Source organism: Desmodus rotundus, chromosome 5 (genome assembly GCF_022682495.2).
Source record: "Desmodus rotundus isolate HL8 chromosome 5, HLdesRot8A.1, whole genome shotgun sequence".
Taxonomy (NCBI): Eukaryota; Metazoa; Chordata; class Mammalia; order Chiroptera; family Phyllostomidae; genus Desmodus; species Desmodus rotundus.
In genome coordinates, this window is record NC_071391.1 from 55191449 (window position 1) to 55205496 (window position 14048).

Below are 14048 nucleotides of genomic sequence, written 5' to 3' on the forward strand. Positions count from 1 at the left end.
TGTACCTATCATGTGATTGATTTTTTTTGGAGCTATATCAGCAAAAGAGAAATTGGCAAAATTAAACTCGGATTTTTTTAATTGTATTTTTTTCCTTTACCATTTAGTCCCCTTATGCCCCTCTGCCCCCACAATTACTACCCTGTTGTCCAAGTTCATGAGTCCTTTTTGCTCCATCCCTCTACTCCCTCACCTCCTCCTGACCACTTAGCTGCCACCCTGCTGTCTATGAGTCTGTCTTTATTTTCCTTGTTATTCAGTTTGTTCATTAGATTCCACATATGAGTGAAATCATATGGTATTTTTCTCTTGCTGGCTTATTTCACTTAACCTAGTGTTCTCTAGGTCCATCCATACTGTCACAAAGGGTAAAATATTCTTCTTTTTTCAGGCTCAGTAGTATTCCATTGTGTAAATGTCCTACAGTTGTTTTATTCACTGATCTACTGATGGACACTTGGGCTGCTTCCATACCTTGGATATTGTAAATAATACTGCGATGAACATAGGAGTTCTTATGTCCTTTCGAATTAGTGTTTTGGATTCTTTGGATATATTCCTAGAAGTGGGATCACTGGGTCAAGAGGCAGATTGATTTTTAATTTTTTGAGGTATTTCCATATTTCCACAGGGGCTGCACCAATCAGCGTTCCCACCAACCATGCAAAAGGGTTCCCCTTTCTCCACATCCTTACCAGCACTTGTTCTTTGTTGATTTATTGATGATAGCCACTCTGACAAGTCTGAGATGGGATCTCTGTGGTTTTAATTTGCATTTCTCTGATGATTAGTGACATTGAGCATCTTTGCATATGTCTATTGGCTATCCTCTTTGCCCAATATGTCCTCTTTGGAGAAGTGTCAGTTCAGGTCCTTTGTCCATTTTTTAATTGGGTTGTTTGTTCTTTTGGCATTGAGCTTTGTAAGTACTTTATAAATTTTGGATATTAACCCCTTATCAGATGTATCAGAAAATGCTTTCCCATTCTGTGGGTTGTCTTTTTATTTTGTTGATGTTTTCCTTTGCTGTGCAAAACCCTTTTAGTTTGATGTAGTCCCATTTGTTTATTTATTTATTTTTGTTTTCCTTGCCTGAGGAGATATATCCAATAAAATATTGCTATGAGCAATGTCTGAGATTTTGTTACCTATGTTTTCTTCTACGATTTTTATGGTTTTGGGTCTAAAATTTAAGTAAGTAATCCATTTTGAATTTTTTCTTGTGTGTGGTGTAAGAAGGTGGTCTAGATTCATTTTTATACATGTAGCTGTCCAATTTTTCCAACACTATTGAATAAACTATCTTTAGCTGATTGTATATGCACCATGCTGTTTTGATTATTATGGCCTTATAGTATAGTTTGATATTAGGTAGTATGATTCCTCCAACTTTGTTCTTCTTTCTCAGGATTGCTGTTGCTATGCGGGGCCTTTTGTGATTCCATATAAATTTTTGAAATATTTGTTCTAGTTCTGTGAAATACATCATGGGACTCTTGATGGGAATTGCATTGAGTCTATAGATTTCTTTGGGTAGTATGGACATTTTAATTATGTTAATTCTTCCTATCCATGAACACGTTATGTGCTTCCACTAATTTGTATCTTCTTCAGTTTCTTCAGTGTCTTGTAATTTTCTGAGTATATGCCTTTTACATTCTTGATAGGTTTATTCCTAGGTATTTTATTCTTTTTCAAGTAATTGTGAATGAGATTGTTTTCTTAACTTCCCTTTCTGTTAGTTCATTATTGGCATAGAAAAGTGCAACTGATTTCTGAATATTAATTGTATAACCTGCTACTTAGCTGAACTCATTTATCAGTTCTAGTAGTTTCTTGGTGGAATCTTTGGGGTTCTTTATGTACAGTATCATGTCACCTGCAAATAAAGACACTTTTACTTCTTCCTTTCCAATTTAGATGCCTTTTACTACTACTTCTTGTCTGATTGCTATGGCCTGGACTCCCAGGACTATGTCGCATAAGAGAGGTGAAAGTGGACATCCTTGTGTTGTTCCTGATCTTAAGGGGAATGCATGTAGTTTTTGCTCAGAGTGTGATGCTAGCAGTTGGTTTCTCATAAATGGCCCTTATTATGTTTAGGTATGTTTCCTCTATTACCATTTTGCTGAGAGTTTTTATCATAAATGGGTACTGGATTTTATCAAACACTTTTTCTGCATCAATTGATATGATCATGTGGTTTTTATCCTTCATTTTGTTTATGTGGTGAATCACATTAATTGATTTGTGAATGTACCAACCTTGCATTCCCAGAATAAATCCCACTTGACCATAGTGTATTATCTTTTTGATGCATTGCCGTATTCGGTTTGCTCGTATTTTGGTCAGATTTAGTGTCTCTGTTCGTCAGGGATATGGACCTGTAATTTTCTTTTTTTGTAGTGTCTTTATCTGGTTTTGGAATTAGGATAATGTTCGCCTTGTAAAATGAGTTTAGAAGCCTTCCTTCCTCTTGAATTTTATCTAATAGTTCAAGGAGAGATGTTAGTTCTTCTTGGAATGTTTGGTAGAGTTCACCTGTGAAGCCGTCCGGTCCAGGGTTTTTTGGGGGAGATTTTTGATTACTACTTCAATTTCACTTGGTTTAATCTGTCTATTCCGATTCTTTCATTTGTCCTGATTTGGTTTTGGAAGTGCATGTTCCTGGAAATTTCCATCCCTTCCAGGTTGTCCAGTTTATTGGCATAGAGTCATTCATAATATTTTCTCATAATTTTTTTTCTTTGGTGTCACTTGTTTCTCCCCTTTTATTTCTGATTTTATTTGTTTGAGTTCTCTCTTTTTTTCTTAATGAACCTAGTTAAAGGTTTGTCAATCTTGTGTATCTTTTCCAAGTACCAGCCCTTGGATTCATTGATCTTTTATTAAATCTTTTCTTAGACTATTTCATTTATTTCTAGTCTGATCTTTATTATTTCCTTGCTTCTACTCACTTTGGGATTTTTTTTTCAAGTTCCTTTAAGTGTGATATTAGATTGTTTATTTGAGCTTTTTCTTGTTTTTTGAGATAGGCCTGTGAATTTCCTTCTTAGGATTGCTTTCCCTGTGTCCAACAGATTTTGGATTGTCATGTCCTCATTTTCATTTCTTCCGAGGTATCTTTAGATTTCTTTCTTGATCTCTATTGTTGATCAGTTCGTTGTTTAATAACATTTTATTTAACTTCTAGGTCTTTGCATGGTTTTTCAGTGTTCATCTTGTGATCGATTTCCAGTTTCATAGCATTGTGGTCAGAGAAGATGCTTGAGATGATTTTAGTCTTCTTAAATTTATTGAGACTTGTTTTGTGTCCCAACATGTGGTGTATCCTAGAAAACGTTCCATATGCACTTGAAAAGTATGTATATTCTGCTGCTTTGGGGTGAAATGCTCTGAAGATATCAATTAAATCCATTTGATCTAGTGTGTCATTTAAGGCTGCTGTCTCCTTGTTGATTTTCTGTCTGGAAGATCTATCCATTGAAGTCAATGGGGTGTTAACATCCCCAAATATGACTGTATTTCTATCAGTCCTCTTTTTATGTCCATCAAGATTTGCTTTACGTATTTAGTTGCTTCTATGTTCGGTGTGTAAATGTTTACTAGGGTTATATCCTCTTGTTGGATTGTTCCTTTATCATTATGTAGTGTCCTTCGTTGTCTCTTACTATAGCCTTGATATTAAAATCTCTTTTGTCACTTACAATACTGCTGCCCCAGCTTTTTCTTCCTTTCCATTTGCATGAAATAATCTTTTTCTATCCCTTTACTTTTAGTCTGTGTGTATTTTTAGATCTGAGATAGATTTTTTGGAGGCAGTATATATATGGGTCTTGTTCTCTTATCCATTCATCTACTCTATGTCTCTTGGTTGGAGCATTTAAGCCATTTACATGTAAGGTTATTATTGATAGATACGTATTTAGTGCCATTTTATTATTAGACCATTTTCCTCTGTTTTTTTCCTTTCTTTTCTTCTTCATCTTCTTCTTAAAGCAAGCCCTTTAACATTTATTGCAGACTGGTTTGGTGTTAACGAATTCTTTTAGCTTTTTCTTGTGTGGGACGCTCCTTATTTCTCCTTTGATTTTAAATGATAGCCTTGCTGGGCAAAGTAGCCTTGGTTGTAGGTCCTTACTTTTCATCACCTTGAATATTTTACACCATTCCCTTCTGGCCTGAAATGTTTCTGTTAACAAATCAGATGACAGTCTAATTGGTGTTCCTTTGTATGTAACTACCTGCCTTTCTCTTGTGGCTTTTAGAATTCTCTCCTTGTCTTTAAGCCTTGTCATTTTAATTATGTTGTGTCTCAACATAGGCCTCTTTAGGTCCAACTTGTTTGGGACTCTCTGAGCTTCCTGGACTTGTGTGTCTTTTTCCTTCACCAGATTAGGGAAGTTTTTGGTCATTACTTCTTCAAATAGGTTCTTGATTCCTTTCTTGCTCTCTTCTCCTTCTGGTATTCCCATAATGTGGATGTTGTTACACTTCACATTGTCCAAAATATTTCTTAAGCTCTCTTCATTTTTTAATTTTATAATGTTTCTTTTTTTAAATATATTTTATTGATTATGCTATTACAGTTGTCCCATTTTCCCCCCTTTATTCCCCTCCACACCCCCTCCCACCTGCACTCACACCCCTGACCTTAGTTCATGTCCATGGGTCCATAAGTTCTTTGACTTCTACATTTCCTATACTATTCCTAACCTCCCCCTTTCTATTTTGTACCATTTTTTAAAATTCTTTTTTCTTTTTGCTGCTCTGCCTAGGTGTTATTTTCTACCTTGTCTTCTAAATCACTGATTTGATCCTCTGTGTTATCTAAGCTACTGTTAATTCCTTCCAGTGTATTATTTATTTCAGATATTAAATTCTTTATTTCTGTCTGGTCCTTTTTTGTGGTTTATATGTCTTTTTACATGCTGTTGAGTATCCTTACAATCATTATTTTAAACTCTGTGTCTGATAAATTGCTTGCCTCCATTTCACCTAGTTCTTCTTCTGGAGAATTCTCGTGTTCTTTCATTTGAGGTCTGTTCCTTTGCCTTCCCATTTTGGCTGCTTCTATGAATTTCACCCGCCTCCCCACACCCCCCAACCTCAGTTAAACTAATCCTCGATATAGCCTCATCCTGTAATCAGCAGCCCAGCTTAAGCACCACAGGTTGGAACAGAGTAATTCCTGTTGGTGGGGCTATTGCTTCCCCTTACGTTGATGCCACTTGGAGGGGAGTGCTCTGCCTGAGCAAGGTGACTCCTTCAGTATGGGGAATGACTCAGCACAGGTATCCTGGTGGCTGTTCCTTCATTTCTTTCCCAGAGCAACCAACTCCAGACTCTCCTTAAGCATCTTTAGTCCACTTTGCCCTCCGTCTGCTTGAGCTCAGGGTAAGTGGCTGTGAACAAAATTTTGTGCGTTATCCCTTTAAGGCTCTCTGTGTCTCTAGCCCTCTCTCCCTGGCAGACAGAAACCCTGCTTCTTTTCACAGCTGGATGTTATCTGGTTTCCTTTCCGACTCTGATGCTATAGGATGGGAAGCCCAGCTTAGGTTTTAGATCCCATGCTTCTCAGGGGGAACCCCGCCCATGGCCTCTGAAATATCCCTCCAGAACTTCACCCGTCACCTGTGGGAGCCTAGCCAGCCGTCTCTTACCTCCTCTATACTACCTGCCAGTCTTGTTTTGGTGAAGTAGTAATTCTGTCTCCCCTTGGTTATAAGTCTTCTCTCTAGTGATTGGGAATCGGACTGGCGACCCTTTGGTTCTCAGGCCGGTACTCAATCCACTGAGCCACACCAGCCAGGGCAGTGCAGGGTGCAGGTTATTCAGGATGAATTCTCTACAATTTAATTGTAATTCCAGATTGGTCCTGGGAGGAGGTTAGTGTAGCTTCCATTTACTCCTCTGCCATCTTGGGTCTCCGGATTTTTTTTTCAACCAGCTCTTTCCTTCATTTACTATATAGTGTTAGTATTTTTTAACTTCATACACCTCCACCTCAGAGGCTACTTAAAAAAAATAGTATAAGTAGTGGACACTAGTGTATTTGAGTTAATTTGCCAACTGCAGTTGAACAGCCTGCAATCATCTGGCCCATTGAAATCCATACTCTAAACACCCTGTCTTCTTCTAAGAGGTGCTATAGAAATTGATAAGAGGGAAAGGTCACAGTGAGATTGGAGTGAGGGTTACTAAAAATGATAGTTGAATTATTAATTAAGTAATTATTGTAAGTGGGATTATTTTCTTAATTTCTCTTTCTGGTAGTTTGTTATTAATGCAGTAAAGTCTTTTTTTTTTTTTAAGACTTTATTTTATTTTTAGAGAGAGGGGAAGGGAGGGAGAAAGAGAGGGAGAGAAACTTCTATCAGTTGCCTCTCTCACACCCCTAACTGGGGACCTGGCCTGCAACCCAGTCATGTGCCCTGATTGGGAATCGGACTGGCGACCCTTTGGTTCTCAGGCTGGCACTCAATCCACTGAGCCACACCAGCCAGGGCAGTGCAGTAAAGTCTCGAATGTAAGACCTGATACCATAAAACTTTCTAATAGAAAACATAGGCAGTAAACTCTTTGACATTGATCTTAGAAATAGTTTTTTGGGATATGTCTGCCCCAGCAAGAACAAAAGCAACAGTAAACAAATGGGAATACATTAAACCAAAAAACTTTTGCATAGTGAAGGAAACCATTAACAAAATGAAAAGACAACCTACTGAATGAGAGAAGATATTTGGAAATGATACATCTGGTAAGGGGTTAATATCCAAAGTACAAAAGGAACTCATGTAACTCAACATCAAAAAATCAAACAATCCAATTAAAAATGGCAGAAGACTGGACTAGACATTTCTGCAAAGAAGACACACAGATGGCCAGCTGACATATGTAACGATGTTCGACATCACTAATCATCAGGGAAATAAGATATTATGTCATACCTATTAGAATGGTTATTACAAAAAGTTAACAAATAACAAGTGTTGTCAAGGATGTGGAGAAAAGGAAACCCTCATGCACTGTTGGTGAAACTATAAATTGGCACACTACTGTGTAAAACACTGTGGAGGTTCATCAAAAGATTTAAAGTGGAACTGCCTTATGACCCAGCAATTCCAATGCTGGGTATTTACCATAGAAAACAAAAACGCTAATTTGAACATATATGCATCTAATGCTCGTTGCAGCATCATTTACAATAGCTAAGATATGGAAGCAACCCAAGTGCTCATCAATAGAGAAGTGGATAGCCCTCACTGGTGTGGCTCAGTTGGTTGGGTATCATCCTGCAAAGCAAAGGGTTACCGGTTCCATTCCTGGTCAGATACATAACCTATGTTGTGGGTTCAGTCCCAGTCAGGGCACCTACGAGAGGTGACTGATGGATGGTTCCCTCCCTTCCCCTCTCTTTAGTTACTCCAGTTTCTCATTGACACTTGATTTGTATTTTCTTTTTCTTTTTTTAGTTTTAGTCATTCTTTTGGGTATATAGAAATGTCTCATGGTTTTAATTTGCATTTTCCCTGATGACTAAAGATGTATAGAACATCATTTCATATACTTCTGGTCATTTGGTTATTTTCTTTTGTGAAATACCAGTTCAAATCTTTTGCCTCTTTTTTTATTGTTAGTTGTTTTTTAAAAAATCAAATTGTAGGCATTCTTTATGTATTCTAGATATAAACTCTTGGTCATTTACATGTGTTGCAAATATCTTTTTCATTTAAATATCTTTTCCATTCTATGGCTTACCTTTTCATTCTTTTAAGATGTCTTTTGATTAACAGAAGCTTTTTTTTTAGATTTTATTTATTTAATTTTAGAGAGAGTGGAATGGAGGAAGAAAGAGAGGAAAACAATGTGTGGTTGTCTCTCCTGCACCCTCTACTGAGGACCTGGCCTGCAACTCAGGCATGTGCCTGACTGGGAATCAAACCTGTGACCCTTTGGTTCTCAGGCCAGCACTCAATCCACTGAGTCACATCAGCCAGGGCTGTTGAGTAATAGAAGTTTTAATTTAAGATAGTCCAGTTTAATAAATTCTTCATGGTAGTGCTTTCTGACTCTTGTTAAAAACCTCTTTCCCTACTCTATAGTCATGAAGATGTTCTTTTACATTATCTTCTAGAAATTTTATTTTACTTTCACATTTAGATTTCTAGTTCACCTGGAACTGACTTTTCTGTAATACAAGGTAGGGGGCAATTTCATTTTTATTTAGTATTTTATAAATATGCCTGCTTATTTAAAGAAAATCCAACTTTTACTTCTTTAAACATACGTAGTATATTTTTAATAGTGTCATGTAGAGGTTAAGATTGTGCCCTCAGTATTAGACTGCTTGTGTTCAAACCTATCTCTTAAAAATTATTAATTGAACACTTATTTATTGAACATCTAGTATGTGTTAATCCCTCTTCTAGGTGCTGGGGATATCACAGCAAATCAAACAGACAAAAGTACCTGCCTTTGTGTAGTGATGAGGGGGAGATAGATAATAGTCAAAATGAATGAACAAAATTACTTTAAATAGTGATGTGTATTTGGATAAAATAAGAAAAAGGTGTACAATGTTAGAGGGGATGAAGTTTAAAGTAAGGTGGTCAGGGATGCCTTCACTGAAGAGATGACAATTGGGTAAAGACCTGAAGGGTTGAGGAAATAATACTTGGGGGTATCATTAGGGGAAAAACTTTTTAGGGAGAGGTAACAGCAAGTATGAAACTGAGGCAGTGGTATGCCTGGTATATTTGGGTAATAGCAAGTAGTAACAGTCCATGTGGTTGGAACAGAAGTGAGGGGGTCAGTAAGAGATGATGAGATCAGAGAGGTAGCAGGAACTATTGAAAGATTTTGAGCACAAAAGTGACATGATCTATGGGTAAGAGCATCATTTTGGCTATTATGTTTACAACAGATTGCAGTGAGGATGTGGAGGCATGGCAGGGGCAGAAATAAGGCAGTTAGGAGACTGATGCAATAATTTAGGCTACTATTGGAGTGGACCAGAGTAGAGGTAGCAAAGATAGTGAGAAGTAATTGGAGTCTGTATATCTTTTAAAGGTAGAGCCAATTAGATTTACTGATTGATTGTATGTGGGGAGTGACAGTGGAGTCAAGGGTGGCTCCAGGGTTTCTGGTCTTAACTACAGAGAAAGGAGAGAGTTTCCACTAACTGAGATCCTTTTTAAAAAAATATTTTATTTATTTATTTTTAGAGAGAGGGGAAGGGAGGGAGAAAGAGAGGGAGACAAACATCAATGTGTGAGAGATACATTGATCAGTTGCCTCTCACACTCCTCCAACTGGATACCTAGCCTGCAACCCAGGCATGTGCCCTGATTGGGAGTTGAACTGATGACCTTTTGATTCACTGGCTGGCACTCAATCCACTGAGCCACACCAGCCAGGTCAGGAGTTCAGATCTTGACATGTGAAATTAGAAATGCCTCTAAGACATAAGTGTATATGATGAGTAAGCAATTGGAGGAGTTTGGAGTTTGAAGTTTGAGGGAGGAGTTTTTAGTAGAAGGTTCAGCTGAGAAAGTGTAGAGTGGTGTGTGCCAGCAACTTATCTTTCTCGTTTCTCTTGAGTTATTGGTGTATTGGTCACTTGGGCACTACCCTACTTCTCTAGAGGCAAGATTTGTATTTTGGTTAGGCTATTACCCAGATAGTCACTTCTCAAGAGCTTAAAGGGTCTCTTGTTTTTGTAATCATTGTCTCTAATCTTGGAAGACCCCAGAACCATTTTGAATTGTGTCTCTCCCTCAATTTGATTCAGTATATTTTCTTTCAGGAATTCCTTCACATTTCTTGTTTATTCATGGTGTTCTTATTTGTCTAGTCTTTTATGGCTTTAAAAAATATCTTTTTTAAAAAAGATTTTATTTATTTATTTTTGGAAAGAGGGGAAGGGAAGGAGAAAGAGAGGGAGAGAAATATCAATGTGCGGTTGACTCTCCCATGCTCTACTGGAGACTTGGCCCACAACTCAGGCATGTGCCCTGGACTGGGAATCGAACCAGTGACCTTTTGGTTCACAGGCCTGCGCTCAATCCACTGAGCTATGCCAGCCAGGGCAAAATATCTTTTTTTTAAGCTTTCCAAATAATTATCTAATTGGGAACTACTTTAAGGTATACAAACACATTACATTGCCACCAGAAACAGGAAACCAAACCTCAAAGGCAGTTTTATAACTTTATTCATCAGTCAGCAGTTAGTTCTCATCCACATTAACTGTTTGTAGGTTTTTGAAAGTGGTGACAGGTACGTAGGTGACCAACATTTAGAGCTTGTTTGGTGAATCTTCATCCTCATTGCGTTTTCTGGACAACTGCACCTGGATACATACGGTATGGGACATTCCTTATTCCTTTGGCCCAGTTGGCTTTGTTGTGCCTGGTGTCAGTGCGCACATCTGAGTTCCCCTCTCCTTCATGGCAAATTTCTGGATCTCTTTAAGTGCCCGAGGGGCATGCTTCTTGAAGTCCACTCCATGGATGCACTTATGGGTGTTGATGGTGTACTCTCTGGTCACTACCTCGTTGATGGCAGAACGGTACTCCTCCTTCTCGTCACCCTTCTTTGTGGGAGCCATGATGCTGGGCCCCTAAAAATATGTTGTTGTTTTTTTTAAAAATTTTTATTGTTATTCAGTTACAGTTGTCTGCCTTTTCTCCCCATCCCTCCACCCCACCCCAGAAAATATCTTAATATTTTCAAAGATTTAGAGTAGAAATGATAAGGTAGTGTGTGTGCTTAGTCAGTAATTATGATCTAATTGTCCTGTTTGTAATAACAATAATGTTTATGGAAAAGTGACAAAATACATAGTGATAAAAATAACATCATTCATATTTGCATAGTGACTCTTTTGGTTTATTTCTCCCCCCTTTTAAAAAAATATTAAAATTTATCCATCTATCATCTATCTATCTTACATTGCAAGCATTTTCTCATGTACGGGTAAGCTGCATAATTGGGATTTCACTTTCCAAGAAAATTTTCTGGGGCCAGCTGTTTAGGGACCCTCAACTGGCCTTTCCACACTCATAGTAAGTGTTGCTTTGTCGTGACTAGAAGGCTGGTAAGGATACGTAGGCTGGAAAAAGTTCTGTCCTCCCTCTGTTGTATAGGATAGGATAGTCTTCTCCCTGTGAGGGTTAGAGCCAATGTGTTGTTTCTTTTTTTATGATTATTGTCAATTTAAAAATGAAATTCTTTTTATTTCTCTCACTTATAGTTCACTTAGCAGCCATGGAAGGCCACCTTCACTGTTTTAAGTTTCTACTCAGTAGAATGAGGAGTGCAACACAAGCTTTAAAAGCATTCAATGATAATGGAGAAAATGTACTGGATCTGGCCCAGAGGTTCTATAAGCAGAACATTTTACAGTTTATCCAGGGGACTGAGTATGATGGAAATGATCAAAAAGATCAGGAAAGTAAGTAATAAACTTGAAGTGTTTTAGCATTTAATATGTAGAATAAATGGAAAAGGAAAAGAAGTTGTAAGCTAAAGGTTATGTTAAAATGTTACATATCATTGTCCATATATTTACTCAGGCTCTTGTCTTCACTGTGAAGTAGTTTAGGCAGAAAAATATATAGATTAATATAAGGAACAATCTTTACACCATTGGACTTAAGAATAAAATATTATAGATACAGTTGAATCTTTTGTATCTCTCTCCCCTAATACCATCCATTCCCCTCCTCCTCAGAGGATGTTTTGTACTTGTAATTCCATTCTTTGGTTTTTTATTCAGTATATATGTACCCACAAAAATACGCAGTATTGTTCTGTGTAATTTTAGAGTAAGAGACCAAACTTCTATAACTAAGAAGTGCTGACATTCAGCGCTTTAAATGATATAGAAGTTGATTTCTTTTATATAACAGCTTGGGTTGGAGAGTAAATCTGTTCTATTCAGTCACCAGGGACCTATTGTCTTCCCAACTAATTCTCTGTAGTTGCTGCTAATCCAGCAGGAGGTGGGGAGGGAACCGAGAGTACACGACTAGGTCTTCAGATTTTCAAGGTCCAATTTGCACTCGTCACTTTTGCTAACTTTCCATTGGCATGAGTTTCAGTACATGGCCATATGTAGGTACAAGGGAGCCTGAAAAATTCACCACCTAGTTGAGAAGCCTCATCTGATTACTGATGAAGGAAAGGGATTGTAGTAGAAACTAGCAGTTTTTGAAACTTCTTTTCAAAATTTATAAAAATGGCATAAAAGAGTACGTTTCCTTCTGTGACTTACATTCTGTGACATATTTTTGAGATTAGGCTGATAGATATTTCCTAGTTTATGCTTTTTAAGTGATTGTATAATATTATATTTTATACAAACCATTATCCATTCTCCAATTTGCCATTTATATTTTTCGCTATTTACATTTTTACAATGTTTCACTATTACAATCTATATGGTAATGAATATTCTTTTTAAAAAAATATTTTATTTATGTATTTCTAGAGAGAGGGGAAGGAAGAGAGAGAAGGAGAGAAACATCAGTGTGTGGTTGCCTCTTGTGCACCCCCCACTGGGGACCTAGCCTACAACCCAGGCATGTGCCTCGGCTGGGAATCGAACCAGCAACCCTTTAGTTCACAGGCCTGCGCTCAGTTCCCTGAGCTACACTAGCCAGGGCGTAATGAATATTCTTGTCCATGTCTCCTTTTATGTTCATGTGCAAGAGATTCTTTGGAGAAATGCTTCCTTACCTTTTTCACACATAGCGCACACAGAAAATGGTATTTGTATGGCACGCTGGGAGCACTGGAGGAGGATATTTGAGCTACTGCCTGTTTTCTCTGAAGACGAGGAGTTGAGAGCTCTGCCTTGGTTAATACTTGGGAAACTCTAGGGTAGGTTTGCTTTGTGAGATATGCCCATCTTCCGTATAAATAGGTATTGCTGCAGTCTTCATCAATGTGGTTGCAGAATTTACACTCTTACTATGTTTGCTAAGAATTCAGAGAAACAATATTCAGTGTTGTGATACTTAAAAAATTTTGCCAATTGATAGGGTATGAAAAGGTTTAATTTGCGTTTAGATTTGCATTTTCTGAGTTCTAGTGAGGTTGACCATCTTTTTGTGAAGTTGTTGGCTATCTTAGTTTTCTTTGAATTGCCTACCTATAGCTTTCTCCCTTTTAAAAAATTGTGTTCTTTGTCCTTTTCTAAATACTTTGAGTTCTTTCTATAGTCTCAGCACTGATCCTTTATTAATTTTATCTGATATAGATATGTTTTCTTACATTGTGGTTTGTTTTTTCACTTTGATGATATCCTTGCTTTTAAAAAATCAGCTTTATTAATGTATGATTTATATGCAGTAAACTGTATTCATTTAAAGTGTGCAATTCGATGAGTTTTGACAGTTGTATACACTCATTATACTATAGTTAAGATACAAAACATTTCCATCACCTCAGTCAAGGGTTTTTTCATTCTGCCTTGAAGTTCATCCCTCCTTTGACCGTGGTCCCACAGAGCCACTGATTTATTTTCTGTCACTGTAGATCAGCGATTTTCAACCTTTTTCGTCTCATGGCACACATAAGCGGCTAAAATGCTGCAGCACACCCAAAGAAGACATTTTTTGCCAATTTGACAAAGGAAATAGGTATACTTTTGATTCATTAACACTGGACAGCTATTGTTGTGTTGGCTGTTGTCACTTTTTTTATTTGACAATCTAAGGGAAAACGAGGTCAGTGCCCCTGACCAAATAGTCAGGTATTGTATGTTTTAAAAATTCTAGCAGCAGACCAGTTAAAAATGGCTGCTATAGATTAGTTTGAAAAATTTTTAAATTTTATTGATTGTAATGAGATGGTGGGGCCTGGGAGGAGGGAGAGGGAGGGAGAGAGAGAGAGAGAGGGAATGACACCAATTTGTTGTTCCACTTATTTATGCATTCATTGGTTGCCTTTTATATGCGCCCCAGCTGGAAACTGAACCCACAACCTTGGTGTATTGGGACAATGCTCTAACCAACTGAGCTACCTGGCCAGGGCTAGTT

At 37.6% G+C, this 14048-nt stretch overlaps 1 protein-coding gene across 7 annotated transcripts in view; it reads left to right on the plus strand.

Moving 5' to 3' along the window:
- ANKRD42 (ankyrin repeat domain 42) overlaps positions 1 to 14048 on the plus strand; it is a 77339-nt gene that overhangs the window by 13568 nt on the left and 49723 nt on the right. For 6 of the 7 annotated variants that reach the window (XM_045182028.3, XM_053925562.1, XM_071221470.1 and 3 more), the window contains one exon: positions 11258 to 11458. The exons of the other annotated variant lie outside the window; for it this stretch is intronic. In XM_045182028.3, coding sequence (XP_045037963.1) covers positions 11258 to 11458 — 201 coding nt within the window. The remainder of the gene's footprint in view (positions 1 to 11257; positions 11459 to 14048) is intronic. 7 annotated transcript variants of the gene reach the window in all.